At 32.6% G+C, this 23,820-nt stretch overlaps 4 protein-coding genes across 5 annotated transcripts; 2 read left to right on the forward strand and 2 right to left on the reverse strand.

The window, feature by feature from the left end:
• The first annotated feature begins 1,215 nt into the window (after positions 1-1,215).
• Positions 1,216-3,006, forward strand: LOC114367694 (glycine-rich cell wall structural protein 1-like). The gene has a single exon (XM_028324893.1). The coding sequence runs from the start codon at positions 1,216-1,218 to the stop codon at positions 3,004-3,006; it is 1,791 nt and encodes a 596-aa protein (XP_028180694.1).
• A 3,648-nt stretch (positions 3,007-6,654) lies between these two features.
• LOC114367918 (aminomethyltransferase, mitochondrial-like) lies at positions 6,655-9,972 on the forward strand. 2 transcript variants are annotated; one of them, XM_028325175.1, is made up of 4 exons: positions 6,655-6,752; positions 7,528-8,095; positions 8,764-8,882; positions 9,138-9,972. In XM_028325175.1, the coding sequence occupies exons 2-4, from the start codon at positions 7,538-7,540 to the stop codon at positions 9,682-9,684; spliced, it is 1,224 nt and encodes a 407-aa protein (XP_028180976.1). In that variant the 5' UTR covers positions 6,655-6,752; positions 7,528-7,537; the 3' UTR covers positions 9,685-9,972. The 2 variants fall into 2 exon arrangements, with proteins under 2 accessions (XP_028180976.1, XP_028180977.1); XM_028325176.1 differs by having other exon boundaries at positions 6,743-6,824.
• A 4,209-nt stretch (positions 9,973-14,181) lies between these two features.
• On the reverse strand, positions 14,182-15,566 carry LOC114367100 (probable F-box protein At4g22030). Its single transcript, XM_028324204.1, has one exon. It carries the CDS (start codon positions 15,516-15,518, stop codon positions 14,244-14,246), a length of 1,275 nt encoding a protein of 424 aa, XP_028180005.1. The 5' UTR covers positions 15,519-15,566; the 3' UTR covers positions 14,182-14,243.
• A 4,080-nt stretch (positions 15,567-19,646) lies between these two features.
• Positions 19,647-21,195, reverse strand: LOC114367487 (probable F-box protein At4g22030). The gene has a single exon (XM_028324675.1). The coding sequence runs from the start codon at positions 21,133-21,135 to the stop codon at positions 19,846-19,848; it is 1,290 nt and encodes a 429-aa protein (XP_028180476.1). The 5' UTR covers positions 21,136-21,195; the 3' UTR covers positions 19,647-19,845.
• Positions 21,196-23,820: the final 2,625 nt, after the last annotated feature.

Below are 23,820 nucleotides of genomic sequence, written 5' to 3' on the forward strand. Positions count from 1 at the left end.
GTATTTTTAAATATATTTAATTTTAAATATTTATATCCATTTTTCTTCTGAACTTTTTTTTAAACTAAATCTCTTGATTTTTTAGGTGGCAACGTGACCCACCCATTTCTCTTATGCAACTTTTTTTAGTTTTTTATTTCTTAAATATATTAAGTAAACTATATTATATATAATATATCAAATAGATTATTATGTATATATTATAAAATCTATTTATATATAAATTTTAAAATACATATAAATATTTTAGAAAAACATATAAAATGATTATTCTAGGTTTTTTTTAACTGTGTTCTAGGCTTATTTTTAACAAGTTAGACTCTGAAATTTTTTAATATTTATTTAATTAAAAAATCAAGTTTAAAATCATCATATTTTTTTTAAAGTTTAACAAGTTTATAATAATAATAATAATAATAGTAATAATAATAATAATAAAATAGATATAAACTATATTTATATGATTTGTCATTTAGTTAGTCACGTATTTTATTTTACATAAACAAGAAATTGAATTTTTTTATTATTATATAAATATTCAATATATCTTCGTATGATCAAATTGTTATTTGAAGAAACAAATTATATCATTAATTTCTTTATTAAAAGGAATTAGATTAATTTTAATAAATAATAAATAATTTTTTATATTTTATTATAAGTTAATTTTTTATTAGTCGTAAGGATAAGATGTTAAGTTCATTCCCATTCAAGAATATCTCGTTCTTAAATCGAAATGATAGATAAGTCTTGAATGACATATAATCAAACTTGAATATCTTTGTTCCTTTCTTACTGTATATTAGGAGATGATACTGTCACCAACTCCACCACATATGATTTTTTAATTATAGTATAATGCTGTCTAACTGGAGATTCGTATACTATATAATAAAACGCCACATCACAAACAATCATGTGAACCTAAGGCCTTGGATTATTATTAGTTAGACATTAATTAATTTATGATTGGCCTAAACTAGCTAGTGTCATGTTTTCAGGCGGCCATGGTTGACCAAGCAAGGAATTGATTGGACCTTTCTGGACATATCGATGTTCACTTTTCTTGCACATCACACTTCCATTTTGAATTTAGTAATGAGCATGGTTATTTTAGTATATGCGAGTCCCTATATAAAGGGACCATCATGACCAAGAACGTCAAGCAAATAAGTTATTTAGTCAACTTTGCTTGCGTATACTCACGTAAAAGCAATGAGTGTTACTACTGCTATGTTTTTGTACTTAGCTCTACTTCTCTGGAGCACTTTTATGAGTGGTATTTGTCATGGGATGACTGCTGATGATCCTAGTCGGTGGAGTTCTAGTGATTATAATGATGATTATTGTTCGTATAGAAGTTGGAGGGGATGTGGGAGTTTCTTTGGTAAAGGTGGTAGCGATTCTAAGAACGTTGGCAATGTAGCAGTTGCTACTCCTAATGGTGGAGTTGGTAGGGGTTCTGGACAAGGTGAGGGATATGGTGCAAGTGAAGGAAACAATGTACATGGTGAAAGTGGCGTGGGATATGGTCATGGCAGTGGCTTTGGGGTTGGGGTTGGGGTAGGAATAGGGATTGGACATGATGGAGGAGGAGGAGGTGGAGGTGGTGGTGGAGGTGAAGGTGGAGGAGTTGGCAATGGAGGCCAAGGTCGTGGTAGTGGTTTTGGTGTAGGTGGAGGAGTAGGAGGCATAGGAGGAGGTGGTGGTGGTGGTGGAGGTGAAGGTGGAGGAGTTGGCAATGAAGGCCAAGGTCATGGCAGTGGTTTTGGTGCAGGTGGAGGAGTAGGAGGAATAGGAGGAGGTGGTGGTGGTGGTGGAGGTGAAGGTGGAGGAGTTGGCAATGGAGGCCAAGGCCATGGCAGTGGTTTTGGTGAAGGTGGAGGAGTAGGAGGAATAGGAGGAGGTGGCGGTGGTGGTGGAGGTGAAGGTGGAGGAGTTGGCAATGGAGGCCAAGGTCATGGCAGTGGTTTTGGTGCAGGTGGAGGAGTAGGAGGCATTGGAGGAGGTGGTGGTGGAGGTGAAGGTGGAGGAGTTGGCAATGGAGACCAAGGTCATGGCAGTGGTTTTGGTGTAGGTGGAGGAGTAGGAGGAATAGGAGGAGGTGGTGGTGGTGGTGGTGGAGGTGAAGGTGGAGGAGTTGGCAATGGAGGGCAAGGTCATGGCAGTGGTTTTGGTGTAGGTGGAGGAGTAGGAGGCATTGGAGGAGGTGGCGGTGGTGGTGGAGGTGAAGGTGGAGGAGTTGGCAATGGAGGCCAAGGTCATGGCAGTGGTTTTGGTGCAGGTGGAGGAGTAGGAGGCATTGGAGGAGGTGGTGGTGGTGGTGGAGGTGAAGGTGGAGGAGTTGTCAATGGAGGGCAAGGTCATGGCAGTGGTTTTGGTGCAGGTGGAGGAGTAGGAGGAATAGGAGGAGGAGGTGGTGGAGGTGGAGGAGTTGGCAATGGAGGCCAAGGTCATGGCAGTGGTTTTGGTGCAGGTGGAGGAGTAGGAGGCATTGGAGGAGGTGGTGGTGGTGGTGGAGGTGAAGGTGGAGGAGTTGGCAATGAAGGGCAAGGTCATGGCAGTGGTTTTGGTGCAGGTGGAGGAGTAGGAGGCATTGGAGGAGGAAGCGGTGGTATGAGTGGCATGGGAGGAGGTGGTGGTGGTGGTGGTGGTGGAGGCGGAGGTGGTAATGGATGGCAAGGCCATGGTTATGGTAGTGGTTTCGGTGGAGGTACAAGTAATGGAGGCATGGGAGGAGGAGGAGGTGGAGGAAGTGGTGGTGGAATTGGTAATGAAGGGTATGGTCATGGTAATGGCTTTGGGGCTGGCATTGGCATGGGCGTGGGTGGAGATGGAGGCAAAGAAGGAGATTATAAGGGTAGTAATAATAGCAAAGGTGGAAGCAATGATCATGGTGTTAACAATGGCTTTGGAATAGGATTTGGCATGGGTCTTGGGTTTGGTTTTGGCATAGGAAGTAATGGTGCAAAGGTCACCAATCAAGGTGATGTGAATGATCCTTAGGGTCAAAATTTATCTATAGCCTGGAGAGCCATACCTGGATGTTTGACAGTTGAAATGAAACATATTGAAAATTATTTATTATTTGTACTTTATCAGTGAAAGTGGCAAGACTCTTGATGACTTATGTCTATATAGTTAATTATTATTCTCTTATAAAATGCATGAATTACATTCAGAAATACAAATAAAAATACTTTTTATTTTTTAAATTTTTTCAATGTTTTTCTTTACTTAAATTATTAGGTATGTCATATTCGAATATATATGATAGGTAGTCACTTTTCAATTCATACTTTTCTTAGGTTTGTTCTTTCAACTCCAATACACTATTATACTTCGTTTGCTTTTCTTTCTATACTTTATTACTCTTTCAATTTTTTTTATTAGATCATTTGTCAACACCATGATAGAGTCATTTATAAATATAAAATTAAAGTCCACTAAATTACATTCATAGAATCATTCACCCCTCTATAAAATGGACCATTAATGTAAGGTACCACCCGAGTGAGAGAGGGGTCATGTAATGAAGCGAGTTTATAAAGTTTGTTTATAAAACTTGTAATGGAAGGATTTTCTCAAATTTGCCTAGGAAATTTCTAAGATTATTTGATGATTTTTATTAATTTTTCTCGAGTATAATGATTTGTTAGTTTTGAAAAATGGACAATCGTTCTTTTGTTTTTTGTGATGTTTCCTTCTTTTTCACATAAAAATTAAAATTTGATTAAATAAACTTATATTATTTAAAATATTTTTAATAAGATTATTTTGAATAAAAAAGATTAACTATTTTGCTTTATAATTTTAAAATTTTATCAAATTTTGTTCTATGACCAAATATTTTAATTGAAATTAAAAATACAATATTATAATTAATTAAAATAAATAGTTTTCCATTAAACAAAACAATCCAAAAACTAGTATTAATTCCAAATCACCAATAGCAAAGAAAGTAAATATGTCATATAATTTCCTATAATAAATTAGTAATATGACAGATCTTTGTCATGTTAGAGATCTCTTCTCGAGATTTATATTGCCTACATCATCATTAATATTGGTAAGAATATGAAATTTAGATGCGTTTTTTTACTGCATTAATTTAAATGTTTTTAAGCATGGTAAATATGATATATAAGTTGGTATGAATATAATACATATATACTTACGGTATAAAGATATTTTACATTCTCATTTTAATTACAAATTATAATATATAACATCAATTTCTATTACTATTAATTAAAATTTATTAAAAATTATAAAATTATAAGAGATGCATTTCATGAAAAAGTAAAGGCCACAAAAATTATATTTTTTAATAAATTTTAGTTAATGATAAAGAGTGTGTTTACTATTATGTTAAAAAATGTGTTACTTTAAGTGAATGTTTAACTGGCTAAATTTTTTTCATATGCAGAAATTATGATTCTTGAGAATCTTGAATCTTAAAAATGAAAAATAAAAAATGATGTTTCTTATGAATGAATATAATATGTTTAGTTCATTATTATGAATATTTAGATGAGTTTTATGAGAACCAAAAGGTTATTTAATAGCTATCTTAATTTAATAAAAGTAACATCATATTTCTTAATTCACTCAAACAAAACTTAACTTGGCAAAATAAGCTTTTTACCTGTGGCATGAGAAATTTTTTATGGAAAACTAATTAAATAATATTCTCAAAAATCATCCTTTTCCATAAACGTTATTTTTTTAAAGTAGATACCCAACACGAAAATTTAGGATTCCCAAATTTCAACTTAAGATTCTTAGAAAACTAAAAGTTGATCTCGTGTCAAAACACCCCAAAGATAATATCAAAGATGATTTCCAATTTACTAATGATGTATTTTTTTTTTAACAATACATGACTGTTATACCTTTAAAAGCATATGTAGAGATTATTTTTTTAAAAGTTTAAACTATAAAAAAATAAAAGAAATTACAACAGATTAAAAAATATATTTAGATATGAAAGTTAGTGTATATATATATATATATGTGACAAAATTGTAAATTTGATTTCTATCTTATCTCTAATTTCGGATTTTGTCCTCCCATAAAATTATTTACGAATTTTGTCCTAGTATTTAAGCAAATCATGTAAGTTCACAATTGGTCAGTTTTGATTGGTCAATGAAAACAACAATGCATCTCATCTTTTATGGAGTTGACATCCAATCATAACATAACACGTGATAGTCATCATCCAATAAGAACGTGACACGTGACAGTCAACATTCCTTTGTAAATTCAATTATGGACCGGAGGACCAACATTGTGTGATTTGATTAAGTACGAAGATAAAATTTGTGAATAATTTTACCGAGAGACAAAATATGAAATTGAAGACAAAATACAAAACCAAAAATATAATTTTACCTATATATATATATATATATATATATATATATATATATATATATATATATATATATATATATATATATGAAATATAAGTAAGGATCAAATTAATAATGAGCTTGTTTGATTAACTTTATTGTTTTTTTAAGTGTATTTTTAATAAAATAAGTAATTTTATGATGTGTTTCTCTAGATTTCTTTTTTTAAAGAGTAATTTTTTTTTTCAAAACTACTTCTTTAAAAAACATTTAAAAAAAAAATAAATTTAAACAAACTACTCCAATAACTATCACATATTATATTCTACACAAATTTTATGTCAGTTTTATAATATTACAAGAGTCACATACAGTATAAATAATGTTAAAAATAATCATACATATAAAATAAAATATTATTTTCATAAAAAACGTAAAATAGATAATTATAAATAAAAACAAGGTCTATTGTGATTCTTAGAAGAATAGTAGTTAAAAAAAAATCATGACAAAATGCTATCAATATATTTTCATCATAATTTTGAAGGTATTGTCATCATAGTTTATAATAAAATGATTTACCCATTAATAGGTATGAAGTATGAACACTTGTTGTCAGACCCTATTTTTAAGTTTCCATCTATGATGAATTTAGATTCGAAGCAAATATTGCTCTCATCTTCTCATGGCAAGTGGGTCCCATTGTACAGTAACCTCGGACAAGATCACTGGCAAGACAGTACATCGTGTGGAGTTTCCCATTCTATTAACCATAGGATGCTCCGGGTGCATGGAAAGCATACATGATCCAGCAACACTTGAATATGAACTGCAATAATAAAATATAAAAAAAATGAACAAGACAAGGTAGTATGGCACATCCATGATGTACTCATTAGAACAGATAAGCGAACCTTTTATTATATATATATATATATAGAAAGGTTATCTGACAGATCCTTCTGTTTTTCACCACTAATGTCTTGAAATTATAAGAATTAAATGAGTATTAAATTCGCGTGGAATTTCCCATTCTATTAATTCATATTTTAATTAATTCTCTTATATTTCTTTAATTTAAAAGTATTTTTTAATTCTTTTATAGTTTGTATTTTAATTTTTTTTGTTACTATAATTTAAATTTAATATTTTTAGTCTCTATTATTTATATTTTAATTATTTTTTAATCTTTAAAATTATAAAAATTAAATGAATAATTTAACTTATTTTTTATTCAAATATGTCTCATTAGAACAGATAAGCGAACCTTTTATTTCATATATATATATATATATATATATAGAAAGGTTATCTGTCAGATCCTTCTGTTTTTGCACTACTGATGCCTTTTTGGGCACCCAGATTTCCACCATTCTCTGTAACTTCACACACTATGTAAGCGCCTTTACCCTTCTTTTATCTCCTCCTTCGTTGCATTTTCCCATGTGGACTCGTCTTTGCTCTCACGTAAATACCATGATCTGTGTTATTTTTGTCGGATTGCTTGAGTTTTTTATGATTCTGGTGAATCTGGGAATTGAAACTTGGATCTAGACAATTGATAAAGATTTGAGTTTTAAGCGTTTCTGGCTATGTGGGCTGTTATGTTGTGTAGTTGTTGATGATACAAAATCTCTTTTATTTCATTTGTTTTGGTTGTATGATTTTCCGTATCATATGTCTCTGCCGCGTTAAATTGATATCATGATTCAGGTTCTGAATTCTACAATGCATTGGATAGAGGTTTTCTAGGATACTTTTTAATTTGACGTACGATCATCTCATGGTAATTATTTCATTGTAATAGAACATGAACTGTGCTCACTTCTGGTCTAAGAGAAGAAATGAAATTATTGTTCTCACAAGTGTCACCTCTGAATCTGGCCAGTGCAATTAGCCTCTTTTGTTTGTTTGTTTGTTTGTATCTGCTAAGTTTTGATCATATCTATAGCAACATCTCGATGAAATGGCATAAAGCAGCTTGTTTTGTTTCAATTATGACCGGGAAATTTTGCGGGTAGGGACTAGAGAGAGTAACATGATGAGTGTTGATGTTATACTATAGATGACATGGATTACTTTGATCCCCCAATTAATCAAGTGTTATTAACTTAAAGTTATGCTGTGTGTAGATTAAACTTTTTGACATTGAACTCCTTTCATTCATCAGATAACAGAAAATGAGGGGGGGCTTATGGCAACTCGGGCAATCAATCACTCGCCGTCTTGCCCAGGGTGATAAGAAGGCTGTTGCTCGTAGGTATTTTGCCTCAGATGCTGAGCTGAAAAAGACAGTCGTTTATGACTTCCATGTTGCTAATGGAGGGAAGATGGTGCCATTTGCTGGATGGAGCATGCCAATTCAATATAAGGACTCAATTATGGACTCAACCCTTAACTGTAGGGAGAATGGTAGCCTTTTTGATGTTTCCCATATGTGCGGGCTAAGCCTCAAGGGAAAGGACTCTGTTCCGTTCCTTGAAAAGCTTGTCATTGCTGATGTTGCTGGGCTTGCCCCTGGAACTGGTTCATTGACTGTCTTCACAAATGAAAAAGGAGGGGCAATTGATGATTCAGTTATTACCAAGGTGAAGGATGATCACATATACTTGGTTGTGAATGCTGGATGTAGGGATAAAGATCTGGCTCATATTGAGGAGCATATGAAGGCATTCAAGGCCAAAGGTGGTGATGTGTCATGGCACATCCATGATGAGAGATCTCTTCTTGCTCTGCAGGTCATTTATCAAAATGTTGTGCATTTGCATCATGACACATTTTTAAAAAACATGCTGCTATTGGGTTTACCCCTTCATTTCCATATTATTGAGATAGCTGTAATCTGCTTTTTAAAATTAAGAATGCTTATGAAATAATTCAGTCTACTATTACCTGCCCTGTAGATATTTGGATGTTGTGTAATTGCACATTCCTTTGCACCTACTTCTTGTTATCTATTTTCCCATGACCTTGTCATGTAAAAATTGTGTCCAACTGTCAATCTCTCATTTCATAAATATTCACAAATATATATAAAGTATAAACCCTACCTATTTTTTTTTTTTTTTTGGATCAGCAAAAAATATGTATATTCATATATATGTAAGAGGTATAAGCTATACCCAAGCTTTACAAATGGATAGTAAGAACCATAAATACCTAGCCCCACCAGTAGGTTACAAAATATTTATAAAGTATAAACCGTACCTATTTAAAGCCTATGAAGAGAGAGAGTCACACTGTTTTCCCATCACAAGGTCATGTTAAAACTCAACATGAAAAGATACATTCCCTAAGTTGATTTGTGCTCTCTTTTAAACTGACTACTAAATTGAGAGGGACTTTTAAATTACTGAACTATTCTTCAATTAACATTAATAAAGGATCCTTGTTTCCTTTGTAGCAGGGTCCTCTTGCTGCTCCGGTTCTTCAACACCTGACAAAAGCAGATTTAAGCAAGATGTACTTTGGGGGTTTCCAAGTGTTGGACATCAATGGTGTGCAGTGCTTTCTCACACGGACAGGGTATGTTTTCATGTTGTTTGCTTTCTGTAACATTAGCAATTCAACTTGTAAAGTTTGTTTGAGATGTAGTAATGTTACCTGAATTTCCATCTTATATGATATCACTTTTGCTACATCAATGTTAAAAATGTTACCTTATACAGTGATTTCTTGGCTGATATAATGAGTGCAATTTCATAAATTCAGTTAGCCTTTTTGTGTAATTAGCTTAGGGAGTACTGTGCATGATAAGACACTCTTCACTGAGACTTTCAGGTATACTGGGGAAGATGGATTTGAGATATCAATTCCCTCAGAGAGTGCAGTGGATCTTGCCAAGGCAATTCTTGAAAAATCTGAAGGGAAGATAAGATTGACAGGATTAGGTGCTCGAGATAGTCTACGCCTTGAAGCTGGATTGTGTTTATATGGCAATGACTTGGAACAGCACATTACACCTATTGAGGCAGGACTGACATGGGCCATAGGGAAGAGAAGGAGAGCAGAAGGGGGTTTTCTAGGTGCTGATGTTATACTAAAACAGCTTGAAGAAGGCCCTAAGATCAGGCGTGTTGGTTTCTTTTCTTCTGGCCCTCCTCCCAGAAGCCACAGTGAGATTCAAGATGAAGGAGGGAACAACATTGGGGAAGTCACAAGTGGCGGATTCAGTCCTTGCCTCAAGAAGAACATAGCCATTGGATATGTGAAATCAGGATTGCACAAAGCAGGCACCAAAGTAAAGATTATTATTCGAGGAAAGTCTAATGAAGGAGTTGTTACAAAGATGCCATTTGTACCAACAAAATACTATAAGCCGTCCTAATTTACTTTGAGGTTTCACCTTTGACCTTTCCCAATACTCCCCCTTAACCAGTTTTCTTATAATCTGGAAGTTGTAATGGATTTCTATGCCATTGTCCTACCCACATCAAGTACAAGGAGAACGCCTTGCATTAATAACTCAATTTTCATCCAAACACGTATGATAGTTGAGATAAATCTTGAAATTTTCTCACATTGTTCCCACCAACTTCTATATTGAAGTCAAGATGAAATCTATGGAATTAAAAGTGGACATGTATTCACTGCATGACCTGCGATATTCATTTCATTTTATTGTGTCATTTTATTCCTTTGGGGTGATATCAACTGCATATCATCCACAAAACCATAATAATGCTTCCTATAGTAAGTACTAGTGAATCAGGTTCTAATGTCAGCATTCACAATATCAACAACATGAATTTGGATTGATCACTACTAATTACACAAAAAATAGTTCAAGCTTTCAACAAATTGAATGAGATTAAAATACATGCAGCTTTCAACATAAAACATAATGCTCCGGTTCTAAAGCACGAACCTTACTATTTAAAAGTGGGTGGCTAGTTATACCTGTCTTAGTTGTTGGTATGCATCACCAAGCTGCCAAAACCTTCATGATTCTCACTTGCTCGCAAGATGCAAAGGTTGAACCACTAATTAATAGAGTTTTTGGCCTTTAGAATCCACTAATTTCAGTAAATTAATGCAACCGTCATTTGTTTCACATTTTTGTTAGTGATATATTAGCCACATTTCCTTTAGGTTCACTCTTGCAAGAGATACAAGTGTCACCCTCCCTGTGTACACAGTAGTATCATCGGTTGCATTCTTTTCAATGACGTTTAATTATTAGATTCAAATTAACGGTTCAAGTTGTATATTTAATTATAAATCTAATGTGTTGTTCATTTTTTAATTAAAGGTCATTTGATATTTTTAAAAGATTAAGTGAGATTTGCAATTAAATACATAATCTAAACTATTACCTTTAATCTAATAATTATAATTAAATGTTCAATACTAAACTTTTGTTACCTGATATGCTATTGTGTAATAACTAAACTTTTGTTACCTTTAATCTAAACTATATGAAGAATGCTAATATCCATCCTAATTACCTAATTAGTGTGCATTAGCATTCAACACAAAAAAATTAGACAAAAAATGAATCATCTTATAATAATATCCACGCATTTAATAATATATCTCATATGAATTAGAAAATCAAATCACATATATTTTCTTTTTCTAACATAATTTATTGATTTTACAGTAAAAAGTAACAAAAAGTTATCTATCCCGTGAATCAATAGGTAACAAACAAAATCAACTGAGACGAGGTTATCCATCACACGTATAATCAAATAGTGACAGCAAGTAACCATATATGCGAATATTGGGGACAGTGAATAAATTGCCACCCTCTCTTCTCTCTTTCCACAACACGTTGCCAAACCTAAAACCTCTTCTCCCATTCCTTCGAAAGGCCTATCTTTCTCTCAATTCATCAAAATATGGTGTGTAGAGTTCAAGGAACAAGAGCTAAGACGTGTGATTTATATTATGCAATCACACACATACATATACCTTATGATAGAGTGATTTGGATCGTATAATCACATATAGAGAATTGAGATTTAATGTAAAAAAATCACATAATTTTTTAAAAAATTATATAATTTTTTTAGTGATTACATAACATTAAATTTTGACCTTCAACTTTTGATTATATTGTCTAGATTTAATACTATATTTTCATATAACCTAATTTTCTTTTATATATATATATATTCAATTCCATCTCATCTAACAAACCAATTATTTTTTTGTTGACCCACAATTAAGAAGAAGTGATATGGCTTAGAATATTGTAAGTGACAACAATTGGAGAAATTCCGTTGACCAATATTTCAGAATATAAATCATGGGTCTAACTTACAAGTTTGCCTTTACCTAGGCTATCAATGATTGTGCTATATATTACTACATTATAGAATTTTGGATTCCATGGTTTTCACTTCAAGGAGGTGAAACAGCTTCTAGAGTGGGAAATTGCTTGTTTGATGATCAAATAGGAACATAGGGCTGAAACATCATTCATATAATGCATGATTTACCCCTGCTCCAAGGAAATAAAACTTGTAGCTATGCTCTGTTCTATTCTTTCATTATGTTCGTTCCATGTTATTTTTCCATTTTTCTTATGTTTTTTTTATTTGATGCTTTTCTTTTCCTAATTCTCTCTAATTATCTGCATCTTTATGTGTTCATTTAGTATTTTTTATGCATTTTTGAATTTAAAATTGGAAGTTTCATACAGAACGGAGCAGGATCACTTATATAAGAGCATTAGGTGCTACTTTTATGGAGGTTTTACTTTTCATTCAACAGTTATTGAAAGAGACTAGGAATTGAAAATTCATAAGGAAATGGGCCAACTTGCCTATCAACGAACATTTATGTCTGATGGGTACATCATACATGAAATCACTTGTCAAGGTGTGCTTTGTGTTGTTCCCTTATTGTGTAAAATATTGTTTTTTATTATTAAGGATCGAATCTTAATCTAAAGAAACTTTGATTGTCACATAGATTTGCTCTATCAATTATAAGATATAATTTTTTCAATTAAAAAATTCTATCAAGAAACTGCCGTAGGAAATGCTCTAAAGAGTTTGTTATTACAGAGTTTGACAATTGGTTGAATAATTGTAAGACTTTTTCTTGTATATGTAATAGAAAGGTATTGAAATTTATTTTCCGAACCCTCACAATAAGCATTATGTGGTTATGTTTACATTACTAACCTACAATTTATTTTACCTTGTTCTTCTAAACCTTCCTCTGCATATGTTTTTATTTGTTATGTTCTCACTTGGTATAATATATTCGACACGAGACACGAGTTGCATCGGGACATGTTTTCCCATCCCCTAAAATTTTATTTTAGACGAATCATTACTTATTTTTTATTTGTTAATTTTCACCTAATTAATCTATAAAAATTAGTTTACTTGAGAAAATTTAAATTTTCTTTAAAATATTAATTGTTGTATGTAAAAATTTCTAAATATAGAAATTATACATAAACCAATAAGTTCTAAGAAGAAGTATATTATCCGAACACTTTTGATGTACTACCTTTAATACCAAATAAAAAAAAAATACACACCTTTGATGTACCAACTGCAATACTAATGTTAATATAATCTCTATAGATGATGTAATCTCCATTGATAACTGATAGTGCTTGGAGTGCACTAACTGCAGCCTGACATAAGTCGTAATTTCTCACCATGTTTCTCAATGAAAACATCCTTGTCATACTTATTAGTCCTGAAATTGTAAGGCAAAGATCGAAATATAAAGTACAGGCACTTAACAAGATTAACTTTTTTTTTTGTCAGACACACGTTGGATTGGATGATCATGTACACGAAACAACGTACACATGAAGTTATTCATCAAGAATAGGGTGATTCCTTTGGTACAAGTTTCATTCACCATGTTTGAATGCCGTCTGTTGACCAACCAATCGGAAGTGGGCACATTTAAGTTTTTTGTCACGTGAGACTTTGAGTTTCAGTTATTATAATCGTGTTTTTAATTTGTGTTAACAAATATAACAAGTTTATTTTGATGTGGTTATTACTTTTTTATCCCGGTAGATATAATAGGTTTTTAAATGAGGCTGTTAAACTTTTGATGTTCATAGGGTTAGTGATTTTAGAGGGCATAAGCGTTGAAGCACGACAATGGTTGGCGACAAAAAACTCTGATTTATTGTTTAGTGTTCAATTCTATGCTTTATTACACCAAAACACAATTGTTGTTCTTCAACTTGACTCGGTTGAGTTTCTGCAATTACAAAGACTGTCTTCATGTCAATAACAACAACAAATCAATCTATTCTTCTACCCTCTATTCAAAAACACAATTGTTGTTCTTCAGCTTCACTTGGTTAGGTTTTTGTTGAAAGGAAGTCCCTTTATGTATATCGCTTGAGTGCCTCCTCTCATCACTGTCGCAATTAGCCACAATTTCACAAAATGAACTCTCCAAAGCAAAATGAACTAGATACTTTAACAACAACACCTATTCTCAAACTGTTATTTTATAAAAATAATCAAATAATTTTTTTTATTTTTTTATCGGATATCCAATGATCTAGATTTGATTTGAATTAGAAAAAAAATAAAAATCCAAATCAATTAAAATTAATTGATTAAAATTTCATTTTCTCCCAAACCTGAATTATCCTGACGTATAAACATGTTTGTCTCTTTGTTAATTCTGAATTTATGATGATCTCCCATCAGTAAACTGAAAAGTCTACACGGTGGTTGTCAGTTTGGTAAAAGATGACAATGAAGTTGTAATAATTTGACGAGAAATTGTCCACGCATTTTTTTTTCTTTATTTGGTGAGTCAAAGCAGATTAGTTTCTTTAGACGCGCGCCCACAAAAACAGCAAGAAGTAAATGAAGATGAAAAATTAGAATTGAATAAAAGAATTGATTAATTGTTAGCTAATTAGATTACAATTTAAAAAATTAATTAGAAGAGCTTGCTAGCAAATTCATCGGTGGTTATTCCCTCTACCCGAGAATAAGCCGATTTTCTTGCAAGATCTCTGAGTTGTGACAAACTTCTTCCCAATTTCAACGCCAACTTCATTTCAAACAACTCTCCATTTTCCCTTTGTTCTTCATCTTCCTCCATAGTCTCTTGGATCGAATTCTCTAACATTTGGAAGAATCCACCACAGTTTCTGTACATTTCGGACACCATCCCCACTTGTCCACCATGCTCAAAAGCATTAACAGCGGTCGCTAATGCCCCTCCCAAAACCGACACTATTGCTCCCCATGATGAATCTTGGCTCAAACATGCAGATCCCACAGCCGCAACGCCAGTGAGTAAAGGCCCTGCAATGGCCAAACTCTTGTTGATCTTCAAAACTAAGTTCCCTAACCTCTCATAGTCCTTCATGTCCTTTTCCTTCACCACTTTCAAAACATCTCTAATTTCCATTTCTAACCCTTCATTCCACCCATTGTTCTTACCATGTTTTTGTTGCTGATTTGTTTCATGATATTTGGAATTGTTTCTCTTTGAAGGCCACCAAACTGCTGGCTCAAATTTTTTAGGGAATTTTTCAATCATGGCTCCTAACAAAGGAAGTGGGTAGGCTTTGTCAAGTGCTAAAACCTTCTCCATTGCGTCCTTGACATCTTCCTCGGTAGGGTTTCCAATGGCTAGTGTTGTTTCGATGTGGGACTTAATTTGCTTGAACAACCTCCTAGCGTTTCTTTGTTCCTCGGCCAGTTGTGAGGGCTGGATTTTGTTCATCACCATCAGCATCCCCGTGGAGGCGGAGAATAAGAGCATGGAGGATAGTTTTAGAGCCAGAAGTGGCGCGTCACCGGTGGCGATGGTGGCGGCGACACCTGCCATGGCGGTTGCGGTGAGAGTGAGCATGTTGATTGAGTTTAAGAGAAGGGTGTTCCAGTTGTCACGTTGCTCGCCTATGTTGTGATGCATCTCCACTCTATCGTCTACGGCTTCTAGAATTGCATAAAGTTGAATGGTAGCTTTTGAGGTTATGTTGTTGTTGTTGTTGCTGCTGCTGCATGAGTTGTCTTGGAGTATTTGGATTGTGTGCGAGAAACCGTTTAATTCCTCAAACAGCTTTCTACTTGGTTTTGAGTTTGGAGCTATGGAAAAAGGTATAGGGAGTTTTTCTGGGATGTGGATAGAGGATTTTATTCTTGATGGTGATGTTGAACAAAAGGTGTTAGAAAGCAAAGATGAAATTTGTAAGGATGCCATAGTGCTTTTGCTTTAGGTCTATGTTGTGGATTTGATGTTGTTGTTGTTGGTGAAAGGATCAGCGAGGGGTTGTAATATATAGGGGGTTATGTGTGAACACGCAGGGATAAAAAAGAAAGGGTCAGATATGGAAACTATTGACTGGATGTGTAGCTTTGACTTTTTTTTCTTATTTGATTTTCATTCTAACTTTGTTCAAACTATACCGTCTCCTACTCGGATTGCCACGGTCTCCTATTGCGATGTAGTTGTTTTGCAACGAAATATGAAATCGAAGGGCTGAAGTTCAAATTATAAAATCACTTGTTTGTTTTCTTCAAGGTATATTTTTATGTCATAGCTGACGATGAAAATGTCAACTACATGTAAATTTCAGTCTGTTTGGTAGCCACTCTAAATTTCACAGCAAACTTTGACAAGTTTATACACATGAGAGGGTGGGAAAGTAAGACAAGATGAATGTGTTGAAGAAAGACTAGAAAAAAAGTGTGTAAATTTATTTTGTAAAAAAAATATTACATGAATAACATTATTTTAAAATTTATTAATGTATTTAGGCAAATATATATAACATCATCATATACATATAATTCCACATATTTATTTGAATGACGATATAATGAAGTTTTATTTTGTTTTTAATATTTTACTTATTTCTTTCTCTCCATTATTAAATACATAAACAATAAAATATTGATTAAAAAATGAAACAAAATCTATGAAGAATTGGTTTAATATATATATATATATATATATATATATATATATATATATATATATATATATATATATATATATATACCAATTCTTCATGTACATAGGTTTTGTTTCATTTTTTAATCAATATAAACGGGAGACTCATAAGTTAACATTAGTGGAACTTTGAGAGAAAAACAATGTTCAACGCTTATTCAAAATTTCTTGCGACAAAGGTTTTTAATTTGTATTATAAAAACCATTAGCTTCTATATTTTCAAGTATCTAATTACTTGTTTTCTTGGGGACCAAAGAATCAATATACAGCCAACACATGTTTATTAAATATTACCTTAAATAGACGATAACGTATTCAATGAGCATATGGTGATTAAAAAAATTGTGTTATATATAAATCTATCACACATTTAATTTTATGAAATACTTATAATTTAATAAAAAAAAAATTTATCTTTAGCATCAATTTTCAATTATTAACTAATTTTTAAATTTTTAATTAATTTTTCAACTTCCAACTAATTATTTTTTTAGTTAATTTTATTAAACATAACCATAATATTTGACTACATGGGTTTATGACCGGTATCGTATTATATGGGACTTCCATCAAAATTACTTAGCATATGGGTCTTATTTCTTCAGTTTTATTGCTATAAACCATAACCATAAACTATCCAGCTTAAAAACTACAACAATTATGTTTTCTTTCTTCTTCCAATACCACCAAAATGTTTTTTTAATATCAATAATGTTTTTTTATATTATCTAATCACTTGCTTTTTTTTTTCATATACATATATATCTCAAACATATATGATATATTCCAATATCAAAGGATAAGACGACAAAAAATTTATTATATATTGAAATAAGAAATTGTCAACAGATATCAACGTTTTCCAAATTCAATAAGTTCAGTTGGCAACGTTAGGTTTCTGTCGATAGATAGGGTCTTTGTTTGAAAACTTGAATAGTCAATGATTTACTATTTATTGAAAAAAAAATTGTTGGACCATCTATGTATATATATGTGAATGTATGTATACATGATTTTGATGATGTCAAAGAAGAATCTAACAAGGCTGCTTCAAATGATAAGCATTTGCTTCAAGAATAATTCAAGATTGCTTCAACAAACAAAGCCTTGTTTCAAGATTCACTAAAGACCAAGCCTTGCCTTAAAACAAAGTGCTTTCAAGACATGCAAGGCTCTGGTAATCGATTACCAGGAAGTGTAATCGATTACCCGAAGACAGGGTTGAGAAATAGCTGTTGAAAAAGGTTTTGAATTTGAATTTTCAACATGTAATCGATTACCACATGTCTTTGAATTTTCAACATGTAATCGATTACCACATGTCTGTAATCGATTACCAGCAACGAAACTTTGGAAATTCAAATTCAAAAGTTATAACCCTTCAAATTATAACTGTGTAATCGATTACACAAACATTGTAATCGATTACCAGTGGAAAGTTTTCAGAAAATCTGCCAACAGTCACATCTTTTCATTAGATTTGTGAATGGTCATCAAAGGCCTATAAATAGGTGACTTGGGCACGAATTTTAGACAGAGAGTTTTGCTTGGCAAAAATGTCTTATCCTCTCAAAAGACAATGAGAGAGATTCTAAAGGAACTTCATTGTCAAATGCTCTCTCAAAAGAAATCCTTGGCCAAACACTTGCAAAATCTATAAGGATTCTTACATGATCTTCATTGTAATATTCTTCTCTTGAAGAGAGAATTCTTCTTCCATTCTTCTTATTCAATGAAATTGGTTAAGAAACTGTGAGTCTCTTGTTGTAAAGGATTCCTGAACACAAGGGATGGGTTGTCCCTGTGTGGTTCAGACTTTGTAATGGATTTTACAAAGATAGTGGAAATCTCAAGTGGGTTGCTTGAGTACTGGACGTAGGCACGGGTTGTGGCCGAACCAGTATAAAACTGTGTTTGCATTCTCTCTTTCCTTATCTTGTTTATGTTATTGCAATCAATTTTGCCTTGCATGTTTATAGAACATTATTAAATTGATTGTTGTTGCTTCTTCTGCATTCTAAGCCTATCCCTCTTAAGATTATTGAGGCCACAAGATCCAACAAGTGGTATCATTAAGAATTTTCTTGAGAAAGGGGGAGAATGTAAATCATGCAAGCTTTGATGGTGTCGAGAAGAAATCACATGTTTGTCATCATCAAAAAGGGGGAGAATGTGAATGTATGTATACATGATTTTGATGATGTCAAAGAAGAATCTAACAAGGCTGCTTCAAATGATAAGCATTTGCTTCAAGAATAATTCAAGATTGCTTCAACAAACAAAGCCTTGTTTCAAGATTCACTAAAGACCAAGCCTTGCCTTAAAACAAAGTGCTTTCAAGACATGCAAGGCTCTGGTAATCGATTACCAGGAAGTGTAATCGATTACCCGAAGACAGGGTTGAGAAATAGCTGTTGAAAAAGGTTTTGAATTTGAATTTTCAACATGTAATCGATTACCACATGTCTGTAATCGATTACCAGCAACGAAACTTTGGAAATTCAAATTCAAAAGTTATAACCCTTCAAATTATAACTGTGTAATCGATTACACAAACATTGTAATCGATTACCAGTGGAAAGTTTTCAGAAAATCTGCCAACAGTCACATCTTTTCATTAGATTTGTGAATGGTCATCAAAGGCCTATAAATAGGTGACTTGGGCACGAATTTTAGACAGAGAGTTTTGCTTGGCAAAAATGTCTTATCCTCTCAAAAGACAATGAGAGAGATTTCAAAAGAACTTCATTGTCAAATGCTCTCTCAAAAGAAATCCTTGACCAAACACTTGCAAAATCTATAAGGATTCTTACATGATCTTCATTGTAATATTCTTCTCTTGAAGAGAGAATTCTTCTTCCATTCTTCTTATTCAATGAGATTGGTTAAGAGACTGTGAGTCTCTTGTTGTAAAGGATTCCTGAACACAAGGGATGGGTTGTCCCTGTGTGGTTCAGACTTTGTAATGGATTTTACAAAGATAGTGGAAATCTCAAGTGGGTTGCTTGAGTACTGGACGTAGGCACGGGTTGTGGCCGAACCAGTATAAAACTGTGTTTGCATTCTCTCTTCCCTTATCTTGTTTATGTTATTGCAATCAATTTTGCCTTGCATGTTTATAGAACATTATTAAATTGATTGTTGTTGCTTCTTCTGCATTCTAAGCCTATCCCTCTTAAGATTATTGAGGCCACAAGATCCAACAATATATATATATGAGAGTCGTTAGCATGCCCTTGTAAACGAGTCTTGCTTATTTTACATTATTTATCACTCTTATTTTAATTTTGAAAATATCCTTTATTTATATTCCTTCTCTTCCGTTAAGTGGTCTAACATCTTACAAGGGAATGTAAAGGAGAATGCAAAATATATAAAAAGTAATGTGAACTAAACATCATCCATGTAAATATATCCACACCTCGTATCTATATACCAAAAAAATTAGACTTTCATCTAATCGGCCTCCTATTTTTTCCAGATCAGATGACTATACATGCATTATATACATTTAAAACAAAAATTAAAAGAATGGTATGTAAGAAATTAAACAAACAAAAACAAATATTAATACTAGAAGAGTTTGCTGGAGAATTCATCAATCTCCCTCCCTTCTAAACGACATGAAGCAGATTTTGAGGCAAGTTCTCTCAGCTGAGACACACTTCTTCCCAATTGCAAAGCCATCTTCATTTCAAAAAGCTCCCCATTTTCTCTTTTCTCCAAGTTTTTCTCTTCAAGTGTGGCCTCAATAGTCTCTTCCAACAGCTGAAAAAATCCACCACAGGTTCTGTACATTTCAAACACCATGCCAACTTGGCCTCCATGCTCAAAAGCATTAACCACTGTGGCCAAGGCCCCCGCAAGGGCAGGAACTAATCCATCTCCTGAAAACACAGACCCTAGTGCTGCTATTCCTGTGAGCAAAGGTGCTGAAACAGCAAAACCCTTGTTTATCTTCAGTGCAATGTTCCCTAACCTCTCATAGTCTTCCATGTCTTTTCTCTTCACCACTTCAATAACCTCCCTCATTTCCTCTTCCAACTCCACATTCCATCCATTATTATTTTTGTTGCTCTTAATCTCCATTATCTTCTCTTTGCCATTGCTCAATCTATAACTTTCTGGCCACCATCTAGCTGCTTCAAACTTTGCTGGAAACTTTTCAAGCATTGCACCACCCAACAAGGGGAGTGGATAAGCCTTGTCTAGAGCCAAAACCTTCTCTATTGCATCCCTCACATCACCTTCACTGGGATTTCCAATGGCGATCTTAGTTTGGATCTGTGTCTGAAGCTGCTTAAACAGTCTTGCAGCGTTTCTTTGTTCCTCAGCAAGTTGTGAGGGTTGGATTTTGTTGGTAGCAAGTAGCATCCCTGTGGCTGCAGAAAACAAAAGTGTTGATGATAGTTTTAGAGCCAAAAGTGGTGCACCTTCACCACTACCTGCAACACCAGCCATGGTTGAAGCCGTGAGGGTTAGCATGTTGATGGAGTTTAATAGGAGCGTGTTCCAATTCACACGTTGTTCTCCAACGTTTTTATGCATTTCAATTCTGTCAGCCACAGCCTCCGAGATTGCATAGAGCTGAATAATGGCCTTAGAATTTGCGGACTCATATAGAACACCATCATGTAGTGTTTTGATGGAGTCATTCTTTTCACTTAATGGGTTTTTCTCTGAGGTGAATTTATCTAAGTCTTCAACCAGACTTCTCCTAGATGATGCTTTTGGAAGAGAAAAAGAAACTCTAGGTAGTTTTGGGGCATTGATAGAACAATTGATTCTCTTCAAAGAAGAAGAACATGAATAAGAATGTAAAGGGTTATCAATAAGTAGCGGCGAAGCTCGTAAGGAAGACATATTTGTATAGGTTAGATTTTGATTGCAAGATTTTGAGTTTGGTAACTTTGGTTACGGAAATTAAGGTGTTGAATGAAGAAATTGAGAAGGTTAGGTACTTGGTATGCGTATTTATAATAACATGAGAGAAGGTGCTAGATATTGAGAAAAATAAAAATTAAGGAGCTGATTGACATAGTTGCTTATGTCAGATTGACCATTTCCTGTTCAAAATATTGTAGCCAATGGCAAGATCGCAACATCATGCTAACGTTGTGATGCGAAGCAAAACATTCTTAAATGAAGGCTTTCAGTACTTTCCTTTCAATTACATAGAAATCGAACACAAATCACTGCGGTACAACTGTACAAAGTATATGCATATACGTCGTGGGTGTCAGCTCTCTGTATAAATATACTATTATGTTATAAAATACAGGAACAAAATTAAATGAATATGTCTATAGAGCAATGATTTTTTAACATTCAAATTTTCCAAACATCTGATCAATTTTTTTTTTTTATCTTTCTTCTTATCATTATATCATATGATCATCAACTGTTATACTTATATTTTTTTTTCTTTTTTATCTCACTCTACTAGCTAGGTGCTAAATAGCACTTTAGGTATCCAAAAGTTAATTTTGATGTGTATATTATAATATATGTGACCTAAAACGTCTAAATACACATGTAACATCATTAGTAAGTGATTATAGAAGCTGTTTTTAAAGAATACTACAAAGTTTCAAATTTAAAAAAATTAAATGACCATATATATATATATATATATATATATATATATATATATATATAAAATTAAATTTAATTATACTTACTAACTGAAAATATGCTTTCTTCATATTTTGAATATAACTATTAACCAGTATGTCTTATTCTTTTATCTTACTATACATGCAAGAATGTAATATAATATGTCATCCAAAGAATTTTAACAAGTGGTCCTTCCTTAACGCCAAGGCTTTTTACCTGGTCTATTAAATAACTTGTAAATTGTCTAGTTTGAATAAAGAATAAAGAATACATGGTTGACCTCCCTCCCCAAAGAAAAAAGAAAATATTAATTATCGAGTGCTGCCAATTCATTTTTGAATTTCGTCTTGAAAAGTAAATTGGACAAATTCTTTGGGTAGGGTAGGGGGTGTGCTTATTAACTTAAAAGACGAGGTTAAGGAAAAAAGAGCATGGCATGCCTACGACTACGAGCTTCATTTCGGACTGGATCTAGTAAACCGAAACGGAAATGATTAGTAAAACAAGGATTTTTTTTTGAGCCAGTAAAACAAGGACTTGGTTTTTTTTAAAAAAAATAAATGACAATGACAAAGTAACTTAATAATATATAAGAGGATATGCTATCTGTTGTAAAAAAAGAAGGATATGTCTGTAAATTTTTTTAATTAATATACTTCAGTTATGCACACTAACATTAAGTTGATACGAGTTAAATTAAATTTGAATTCTTTACATAAAATTTGAAATTTAAATTTTATCACTAAAAAAATGTGATTAAGAATAAAGATGATCCCATTAAATATAATTTATTAGATTTTTCAATAAAGATTAAATATTAATTATTATTAATAAAGCTAAAAAAAATATTTTACACTTATAACATACTTCCTAAAAATATTTCAAAATCCACCAAAAAAAATATATACAGAATTCAACTTTTTCTTATTCTTCACATAGTAGATAGTTAGATAGGAATCCAAAGATAAAAAGAAAAAAAAAACATCACTACAATGTAAACAAATAATTTTAAAGTAAGCACTCTTACTTAGCCAATATTTAAATCCGACTCTACCTAAATTTGTCTAATTTACTCCAACATTTCTCACTTATCCACAAATTTAATTAATGAACGACTATAATTATATTTTAACTTCTAAGATATACAACTATCTCCTTATTTTATTTTAAACCAGCTGAATCCTAGACCGGCAGGCAAAGAGTAACTTTCATCAGTGGGAATATATAATGCATGTCAGATTATTTATTTCTTCATATTATCCAAGAAAAAGAATGATTCTTTGTTCATCCTTTGAAATGTTAGTCCTCGACTGTTTCCTTAGTGTCTTTTAATTGGCTCCAATCAAATTGATTAATAATTATTAATTAAGTTAGTCTTAATTTGGTCAGAAAGAAAAAAATTAAAATATCATTAAAGATTAAAAAACGGTTCTGGTATATATACATTAAGGTGAGTTCTAAATTCAAAATGTATTTTTCAGATCAAATTCAAACACAAAATATTATTTAACATTGAATCTAACTAAGGAGTATGCAAAGTGCAAACAAATCTCAACTCTTGGACTCAGTTCTGGTCTTTCGTGCTAACTTGTACTGGGCTAGTATGACAACATAAATTATTTACTCATTCAAGCATGCGCGCCAGAAGTTAGGGAACAAAAATATACTTGTGATAAAATAAATATATTTCTTCCCTAACTCTATTTTGCTAAGTTAGTCTTAATTTAAACATTTTTGTTATACTTATATTTATATATATAATCTTTTTTTAAGTCATTAATTTTAATAAAGGTTAAAAATGATCATAATTGACAAATAGTAGTTGTAATTAATTGACACAAAAAAATACTAAAATATTTTATGCTCGCAAATTGTCACAATTAACAAAATACAAAATTGAATTGAGAGTAGTACGTAGTTGATCTTGATTGT

The sequence above is a fragment of the Glycine soja genome, chromosome 9 (assembly GCF_004193775.1).
Source record: "Glycine soja cultivar W05 chromosome 9, ASM419377v2, whole genome shotgun sequence".
NCBI lineage: Eukaryota > Viridiplantae > Streptophyta > Magnoliopsida > Fabales > Fabaceae > Glycine > Glycine soja.

What these genes read in the sequence shown, in the direction of transcription:
- LOC114367918 (XM_028325175.1), top strand. Translation starts at nt 7,538, where the DNA reads ATGAGGGGGGGCTTATGGCAACTCGGGCAATCAATCACTCGCCGTCTT. An exon ending in GATCTCTTCTTGCTCTGCAG is followed by an intron (nt 8,096 to 8,763) that starts GTCATTTATCAA and finishes CCTTTGTAGCAG; the next exon opens with GGTCCTCTTGCTGCTCCGGT. An exon ending in TGCTTTCTCACACGGACAGG is followed by an intron (nt 8,883 to 9,137) that starts GTATGTTTTCAT and finishes TGAGACTTTCAG; the next exon opens with GTATACTGGGGAAGATGGAT.
- LOC114367694 (XM_028324893.1), top strand. Translation starts at nt 1,216, where the DNA reads ATGAGTGTTACTACTGCTATGTTTTTGTACTTAGCTCTACTTCTCTGG.
- LOC114367487 (XM_028324675.1), bottom strand. Translation starts at nt 21,135, where the DNA reads ATGTCTTCCTTACGAGCTTCGCCGCTACTTATTGATAACCCTTTACAT.
- LOC114367100 (XM_028324204.1), bottom strand. Translation starts at nt 15,518, where the DNA reads ATGGCATCCTTACAAATTTCATCTTTGCTTTCTAACACCTTTTGTTCA.